This window comes from Bactrocera latifrons, unplaced genomic scaffold (assembly GCF_001853355.1).
Source record: "Bactrocera latifrons isolate USDA-ARS-PBARC rearing strain unplaced genomic scaffold, ASM185335v1 scaffold_10, whole genome shotgun sequence".
NCBI classification, from domain to species: domain Eukaryota; kingdom Metazoa; phylum Arthropoda; class Insecta; order Diptera; family Tephritidae; genus Bactrocera; species Bactrocera latifrons.
The window spans coordinates 2,892,155-2,901,060 of NW_017534408.1; the positions used below are offsets into that span (position 1 = coordinate 2,892,155).

At 33.2% G+C, this 8,906-nt stretch overlaps 2 protein-coding genes across 3 annotated transcripts in view; both read left to right on the forward strand.

Moving 5' to 3' along the window:
* The first annotated feature begins 45 nt into the window (after window positions 1-45).
* On the forward strand, window positions 46-3,179 carry LOC108966683. 2 transcript variants are annotated; one of them, XM_018929719.1, is made up of 6 exons: window positions 46-548; window positions 609-947; window positions 1,284-1,512; window positions 1,703-1,793; window positions 2,169-2,287; window positions 2,401-3,179. In XM_018929719.1, exons 3-6 carry the CDS (start codon window positions 1,377-1,379, stop codon window positions 2,538-2,540), a joined length of 486 nt encoding a protein of 161 aa, XP_018785264.1. In that variant the 5' UTR covers window positions 46-548; window positions 609-947; window positions 1,284-1,376; the 3' UTR covers window positions 2,541-3,179. The 2 variants fall into 2 exon arrangements, with proteins under 2 accessions (XP_018785264.1, XP_018785260.1); XM_018929715.1 differs by lacking the exon at window positions 609-947.
* A 361-nt stretch (window positions 3,180-3,540) lies between these two features.
* LOC108966393 (Fanconi anemia group D2 protein homolog) overlaps window positions 3,541-8,906 on the forward strand; it is a 9,924-nt gene continuing 4,558 nt past the window's right edge. The window contains exons 1-16 of the mRNA XM_018929257.1: window positions 3,541-3,773; window positions 3,863-4,142; window positions 4,200-4,485; window positions 4,557-4,769; window positions 4,831-4,972; window positions 5,040-5,108; window positions 5,165-5,331; window positions 5,398-5,470; window positions 5,535-5,704; window positions 5,765-5,933; window positions 6,812-6,975; window positions 7,037-7,191; window positions 7,262-7,463; window positions 7,529-7,651; window positions 7,706-7,985; window positions 8,043-8,181. Of these exons, the coding sequence (XP_018784802.1) occupies window positions 3,651-3,773; window positions 3,863-4,142; window positions 4,200-4,485; window positions 4,557-4,769; window positions 4,831-4,972; window positions 5,040-5,108; window positions 5,165-5,331; window positions 5,398-5,470; window positions 5,535-5,704; window positions 5,765-5,933; window positions 6,812-6,975; window positions 7,037-7,191; window positions 7,262-7,463; window positions 7,529-7,651; window positions 7,706-7,985; window positions 8,043-8,181 (2,755 nt within the window). The 5' untranslated portion in view covers window positions 3,541-3,650. The remainder of the gene's footprint in view (window positions 3,774-3,862; window positions 4,143-4,199; window positions 4,486-4,556; window positions 4,770-4,830; window positions 4,973-5,039; window positions 5,109-5,164; window positions 5,332-5,397; window positions 5,471-5,534; window positions 5,705-5,764; window positions 5,934-6,811; window positions 6,976-7,036; window positions 7,192-7,261; window positions 7,464-7,528; window positions 7,652-7,705; window positions 7,986-8,042; window positions 8,182-8,906) is intronic.

Genomic DNA, 8,906 nt, shown 5'->3' on the forward strand with positions numbered 1-8,906 from the left:
TATTCAAATCATATTTATTAACATTTTAGCTAGCAAATATTAAGCCAACAAAGTTAAATACTATTCAGCATTTCTAACCAAAGCTCGTCAAATTTACGGTATATTGCATATATTCTCAGGGAATACCCATAATTTTATAAACAACACAGTGCGCAAGTCCATCACAAGTGCCGGCGCAAAAAAAAACGAAAGAATACTAAGCAGCCAGCAAACAATCAGCATTCTGCATGGTACATTGGCATCTGTAGAGAATGCAGTCAGACAGTTAAACTTTTCTCTTCGACGTATATAAACAAATTTCGAGAGCGTGGAAAAGCCGGAAAACCAAATACGCAGACAATTCAATAAAAAAATACAAGCAAACAGTTCAGCAAGTTAGCCTGGGAAACACATCTAAAATTAACATAAACATTCAAAATAAAAGAAAACAATTAAAGCAAGAAAATCTACATATTTTGAATGCACGCGTTACTTGGCAAGTGCAACCACAGTTTGCTTAAGCATACTTATTAAGAAGACGTGAAAAGAAACAAACGTAAAAGTAAAAGGTAAGAGAATATTTTTTAAATAATATTATTAATACAATATTTATTAATGTGACATTAAAGTTGATATTGATGCAAAGGCGTCTATAAATCTTAAATGGCTTTGACTGTTTGTGTGGTTGCGCATTGTTATCGGGATGGATCAGCGTTTTATGGATTTTTCTACGCTTGCGATGGAGCAGAAAAACGGATATGTCACGCGATTTATTGGCGGATGTGTACCTGTAGCATAAATATCACTTGCTACCTTTTCCATTCGCTAGCAAATTGCAAAAGGGTTCATTTTATTGATTTTATTTGCCATTTGAAGCTATTTATTGCTTCAAGCACTTAATGTGTGTATGCGTGTGTGATTTGTTGTGCAGCCTGCATGTGTATTAATTATTTCCGCCGCATATTACGGTAACCATAAAAATTATGAAAGGAAATATTAGATGTGTTCCGGTATGATGTTAAACTGAATTTTTACTTGGTGTTTTGGGTTATTATCTTTGTGGACAGAAAATCTGCATGATTTTTATTTCATAATTTTAGCTCACAAATACCTTCGAAACATGTTGGAAAATAATGCACTTGTACAAAAAAAAAAAAAATAACAAGTTTAAAATATTTACGAAAACAACAAACTCAACTTTACAATAACAGTGTACTTTTATAATTCGGCTTAACTGCTAATATATGGAAACTAAAAAATCTGTAAAAATTACAATCTGTATAATTAATTAATTATTATTTCAGCAAGAATATTTGGTTAAATAATTCCTAAACCTAAATAAATATTTTACATTGTGGTGAGGTAAAAAAGTCGCCAAAACGCCGTACCAAACGAAAATGGAGCGCAAATTGCTATACGCCTTTCGGGGCTGGATAGCATTTGTTGCTTTTATGGATTTGGGAACAGCATTTCGTAGTTATATAGAGAGACGGAGCTTTCTTGGGGATCATACGGATACTCAATTTATCGAAGGTGAGGAGGAATACTTTTACTGCTATCCACTACTTTAAGATTTACATAATTTTTGCTTTATTTGCGTAAATTTTAAATAAATATTAGTTTAACATTATTTATTAGCAACTTTAAGTTTTAAATATATTCTATAATAATTATTTAGCTCTCATTATATGGAAATATTAATTACTATATTGAATATTTTCAGGAGATTATACAATATCCCGCATAATTGGCATGTATTGTTTGCTTAAAGCAATTGCATTAGTTCATTGCACGCTCTACATTCACTATAGACCGTAAGTACCTGAAAATCTGACAAGTTTTTACACCGACAATAGCAACTTGGCTATATACAGTCATGTCATACATGTAGTCTCATGTAAGGAGTATGTGTTTGAATTGTGCTACTTTCGTGGCTATTTTTAAATCTATGTATGTAAATTTTGTCCGTTAACTATCTCCATCTATCGACCCCGTTAATAGCAGTTAATAAGTGTCTTATACCTGAAATTTTGCAAAAGTAGAATTAAAATTGCTCTAAAATACAAAATTTTTAAGAAAGTTCAACTTACTGCATAATATAAATTATTTGTGTAAAATTATTTCCATATGGCTTCTGCATGTCATGTTCTACTTGTACATTTAAATATTCTCAATTACATTTCTTACAGAGTTGTTAGCATGGGTGGCTGCTCATTGGCTTTAACCATGGTTCTTTATGCTTCCGAAGCTTTATACTTTCGTTCGAGTACGTTGAACTTTTATGTGATCTTCCCCTGCGTTCTAAATTGTAAGTACAGGTCGATAAAAATATATACATATGTATATGTAAAAATACGTACTTATGTATATATGTATTTTAAAATTTGAAATAATTTTTACTTTTTTATTAATATATTCCAGCAATTACATTAATTGGACTCATTTACATACCCAAACGTTTACGCTTGTGGGAGCCCAGCTCAGATATGGACGATGAAAACTCGCAATTACTAAAGCAAATGACTGGTTTCAAACGACGGCGCACGAAAAAACAAATATAAAATTTGGAAAAAAATTAAAGAACAAATATATTATAGTGATATTTTCATGAATACAAAACATTTAGAAGCACTTTAATGGAATTTTTTCAAATATGATTATCAGTATAAAACAGGAAAACATATTAAAAATTACATTACAGTATTAGTTTGAACAATTAAAATCTTGCATGATTTTAAGAGCAGCAACTATTCAAGATTTATTTACATGTATGTAAATATATTAATCACTTAATATTGTGTTGGCAAAACATTTCAATTTTATAGTATTAAGAAACTTGTAAAACTACTGGCAGTACATGGAACTAAGTAAAAATTATCAATTCAAATACAAATATCATGTATGTATGTACATATATTGTACAACACTTATTATCAAAACTTTCCAATAAAAGAAAAATCGAAAAAAAATACATTTATGTAACTTGGATTAAGCACATCGTCAATTTAAACATAAAATAACAATACGCACTTTATATCACGATACATATGAAAAAATACACCTTAGAAACCGTATTTAACTTTGGCTAAATTAAACTATTAAAGCATGCGGCAACATAAAAAAGCATAGTCAGATATATAGCCATTTTAAATTAGAACATCTTTAAGATGATAAAGCAATAATAGAATAAGCCTGTAGTTGTAGATACAATATTTAATAAAAATTAAATGATTAATAAACACTGACCGCATTTGCTATTGGATATTTTAACGAATTTCCGACATTTTGGTTTGACATGAATACCAAGTAATCATAATTTTCTAATATTAACAAGAGGAATATAGTTTTTAACATAAATGCACTTCTCAAAAGGAAAAGGAAGCACAGAGAAGCTGTCACAATTTCGCAGTAATGTTAACAAATATAGTCTTTCGATTATTTGCTTCGATACTTTTTGTTAAACTGAAAGAATCGCTCGCAACTGTAGCGATCTCTATTTCTATTAATTAGTAGTCACCAAAAATATTCGCAATCTTTCAGCCCTCAGTGTAATAACTTGCCAATTGACATGTCGAATATGCAACCCTGTGTAGGTTTGTGAAATCTAATTAAATTCTCGCGGTCTTTTTTGTTTAGAATTGTTCAGTAATATTTTTGAAATAATACATAAAATGTACAAAAACCGAAAATTTGGTAAAAATAAGATTACCCTCAAAGACACAAATACGTCTCGGTCTAGTGAGAACAAAAGGCCTTTAGATTCAATAGATGAAAATGCATCGGTCAAATTCGCAGTAAGTATACCTAAGGGGGTTTCAATTGACAGTGGAGTAAACAAAATAGTATCACTTCAAAATCAAAATGTAAAAATTCAATATTACAGTGTACTTCCTTAAATCTCGGCCATAGTCAACGGAAGACCCAGCCATCATCAAAGGTTGTTGTTGCAGCTGAGATTTGCAGTGCTGGTGGCAGCAGTGAAGAGAATATACCAGCATCCCAAGAGGCTACTCAACGTTACTTATCTCAACGTAGCACGATAGCTTCATCACTAGGTCGTACACAATCACGCAACACAAGTGTGCGCCCACCCAAAAGTTACTTTGAGTTGGTACTAATTAAATCTGGCGTGCTTTTGGACGAAGCAGACAATTTTGTTCTATGTATGTTTGTATAATTAAAATGGATATATGAAAATATTGTTAATCTTTTATATTTAGCCTGTGATCATATTACGTTTGTTAATAAATTCCGGGAAGTATTCATGAAATGTGCAAATTATATGGAAAATGTGGACATGTTCAAAACAGGTTTAAATGATGCATTGTCGCCGAAATGTAAATACAGTTTGAAATTGTTAAGCGGCTGTACAATCAAGGTGCCTGACCATAATTCTGAGTATCAATCACAGGAGAGTATGATTTTCAACTTTTTAATGGTTGACTTTTTACAAGATGCCGTTGTAGAAGTTTTGCTTCAAAAAATTGCGGAAGCTGCAAGCCAGCGGTAATTAATAATTAATAAATTTAACACTATTATATTGTGAAGTTCACAATTATACCTTTGAAACTTTTCAGAACACCTGTGTTTCTTGGAAAAGGTACCGTTCCTTTACTACCGCTGCTTATGGTGCAGTTGCGTTATGTCGCGCAAACGCATAGTACTTTAATATTTGAACGAATCTCAAGCGCATTTAAAGATGCCAGTGAATCAGCTAGACGGGATATCATAGTTAACGCCGAGCTCGTTTTGGACGAAAGCAAACATGATGATTTTGTACAAATGCTATTGTAAGCACGTTTTTAACTACTAACTTTTACGTATATTCATATATCTATGTTATGTTCTTAGAGAGAATCTACCCACAAGCAAAGACTTGTTCAGCTCCATTTCAATTAAATCCTTGACAAATCTGAATTTAGGTCACAGCATGCAGTCTGAGCTTCGCCATCGTGTATTAGATTACATAAAAGAAGATGGTTTTAATAACACGGTATGTGGTAGATTTTCTCTTTTCTTCTTATTGCTCTATATGGTGCTATTAATGTATATTTTTTCAGATTTTACCGTTATTAGTGAACTTTCTTTTTAAGGCATTAATTGATAGCAGCGATGAGAATGTCAATGAGGTAGAGCTTGGTATAGTTCGAGTTGTTTAAGTTTTAACTAACATGCATTTTTGTAGCTAGTTACAACAACACGTCAAATTCTGGTATGGCGTTTAAATACGCCCATGGATTGCCCAACACAACAAGATCTTTTTACTTTTATTGAACAGGCCTTTGTGCGTTCAAAGAAGTTCTATACTACTTGGCAAAAATTGTTGGCTTCTTTGCCAGGCAGTCAATTCAGGTTTATAGCATAAAATGTTTTCGCTTTTAAACGGAAATCCTCTATAATATATTTTACGTACTTTAGATCAGTGGACTTTATCATACTTCTACTTCTACTATATATTAAAGAAGATAACTATTTGTTTATTGCGAATATTGTAAGTAAAATGAAATGCTTCTGCTAAAATTTAGACCAACATACAATGAGTATTTAATAACTAGTTACGTCGACACATAAAATTAGAGCACATAACTGTGGATATATTTGCTGAAATGAAGTCTAACTATGCTGCAATTTTAGAGCAACATACGCACACTCTTATGGAGTTGATGTATGATTTTTTAAGAGAAAATCATAATGTGGTTAGAGGCTTCGCCATATCATCATTTGGGTAATTTAATCTAGAGATTTAATGTATTGTTTAACTTTGTACCCTTTAACTTACTTTCAGTGTATTATTTAAGACTTGTGAGTCTATACAACGCACCATACTCAAGCGGCTGCTACAGCTAACCTGTGACAAATCAACGCTCAAATTAGCAACTCTGTCTTTGGAACTACTGAGAGAATTACAAAGAAAATATCGTGCTGAAATACAAAATTGGGGAACCCTGCTGATGGTAAGTGGAAATAGTTATGTTTTTATAAGCTGAACAGCGTAGGTTTGACACGAAGTTTGTAACACACTATAAAGTATATAATTAAATGATCAGCATGATGAGCTGAGTCGATTGAGCCCTTCCATCTCTATGTCCATTTTTCCGTCTGACCATGTTGTTGTTTTCGTGAGTATCTAATCCACGATAGGATGGTAAGGATTAGTTAAGTTGGTTTCGATGTCATCCAACGGAAGGGCTAAGAAACATGCTGTTTCGACGTGATCGGGCCAAAGGAAGAGGAGTGTCAGATAAGTGGTGTTGGTGGGGCATGCAAAGAGGTAGCCAGTATTATGCGGAGACTGCACGCAGGACATATATTGGATATGTCTGGCCATCTGTCCGTCCGTTTATTTTTCAAACGGGATTAAATCGCCAAAAAAACAGTGTCGGCCGGATAAAATCCGGATCAATTCCGATAAAGTAGATACGCCAGTCGTAGGAATTGAGCTGTCCGTCTGTCTGTACATACAATTTAAAATTTTCCGCACATCCTTTTCTCCCCAAGAATTTGCTCATTTTTCAAAACCATCGTTATCGGAGCAGCATATCGTATAGTTGACTTGTAAACTGAACGATCGAAATCCAGTCCTATGAAACTTTTTTTTTTTTACCGAGATATCTTCACGAAACTTGGTAAGAATTATTGTCTAAGGCTACGGTACAATTTCCGAAGAAATTGCACATGTCGGGCTACTATAGCATATAGCTGGCATACTAACTGATCGATCAAAATCAAGTTCTGGTGTGGAATCTTCTGTTTTTGTGGAGAGTGTTATAGCTTCGGTGCAACCATAGTTAACTTTTTCCTGTTTTTGTTTACACAATGCCTGCTTTTAAAGCCTCTTTTAGACCGGCTTAGCGATCTGTCACTTTCACAAACGCGGTTGGCGATGGAGATACTTTGCTCAATAGCCTTTCCTCCACCACCGCTTTCGGAATGTACTGTGCTACAGGATCAGCTAGATATGGTTTTGAAAAAGCAAATAATAAACCTTGATATACAGTAAGTTTATCTCAAATAATACTCATGCTATGATAAAATTATAACGCTTGTTATTTAAAAGCGTGAGAAAACAGGGCATCATTGGCGCTGTACAACTTATCGATTGTATGGCGCGTATTGAGGATACTATTATAGAACATGACGATTTCGACACTTCATATTCAAACGCTAGTGCGCTGCCTGATGGACGTGGCAAAACGGCAGCAAATTTTATAAGTAAATATTTTAATAATAAATAAATAAATTTTATGATTTATTAACCATTGAAATTAATACCCAATTGCAGTGCTGGTGGAGACGGCCTGTGTGCACTGCCCAGAATCCTTAGCACTATTCTATGATGAACTTGCTAGTAGTTGCATGTGTATGCCCATCGAACGCGAAACATCCACACAACTTGACAAACCGTATTTGATTTGGTTATGCGATGTTATGACTTTCTATTTTCAGAATAATTTTGTTGCCGAACATTCACCCACCAAACCATTGTAAGTCTGCTTAGCTACACATTTAACTTCGTCTAATAATTATACTTATTTATTGTTAACTATAGTGGTATTGAATTGACTTACCAGAAATGCATTAATACCATCGATGACACAGCTAATATGGAGGAAAGTGAGATACCATCAATTGCGATCAATATAGCAGAATTGGTGCTGAAGCCGGGCTCTGTGTAACATTTCAAAATATCTGTTATGAGTATAAAATTTATGTATTTGCATTGCAGCTCCTCATCTTCGATTTTGGTACTTGCTCCACTTTTCAATTTAGTGCGTTCTTTGCATTTGCAACGGTATCAAGGTAGTTTGGAACAAATAAATGCACTACTTGGTTGCGCTATAGTATTGCCTACGTTTTTCGATGAGTCGAATAGTGATGCAATATTCTATGATTACGACGAACAATTGCAGAAACTCATTTTAGATATATATTTCCATTGTGTAAACTGGATGCGCGAAACAGTCAGCTCATTTTCAACGCAACAGGAGCCAATGATACGCTCCAAGGTAGTTATCATTTGTTATTTGTATGGTTTTTGTGTTGCTCCAATAATCTTGTGTTAGGTGCTGCACCGTCTAAGCGAACTAATTGCCACCGAAGATAAATTGCGTTTGTTGTTGGATAAAGCGCCAACTGGTTATTTACCGCCACAAGCACAATTTATAAATTCGAATAAGTGGCATGGAACAGAAAAACCGGAAGGTTGGTAATTTTTTAATTTAATTAAATATTATATATATATATATTTTAATTATATAATTCATTAATATTATTTTGTATACCCTTTTATTTATTACTATTTTTTATTTGTTATGTTTTTATTTTTTATTTATAATTTTCTTTTTATGTGGAAGCAACATAATTTCTATTTTTTTTAATACCCAGCAGAAAACGTTGGAAAATTGTGTATAAATAAATGATCATATTCATGAAGTTAGTTTTTAAGATATTGTCCCACTATAAAATATAGGTGGCATACAAACTGAACGATCAACATTCAGCTCTTGTAGGGAAAACTTTTTATACCCTGAACAGAGTATATTAATTTTGTCACGAAGTTTGTAACACCCAGAAGAAAGTGTCGGAGAACCTATAAAGTATATATATAAATGATCAGTATGTTGAGCTGATTCGATTTAGCCATGTCCGTCTGTCTGTCTGTCCGTCTGTCTGTATATATACGAACTAGTCCCTCAGTTTTTAAGATATCGTTTTGAAATTTTGCAAACACCATTTTCTCTTCACGAAGCTACTCATTTGTCGGAACTGCCGATATCGGACCGCTATAACATATAGCTGCCATATAAATTGAACGATCGGAATAAAGTTCTTGTATGGAAAACTTTCACATTTGATAAGACATATTCATGAAATTTGGTATAGATAATTTTCTAAGGCAACAATGTAATCTCCGAAGAAATTGTTCA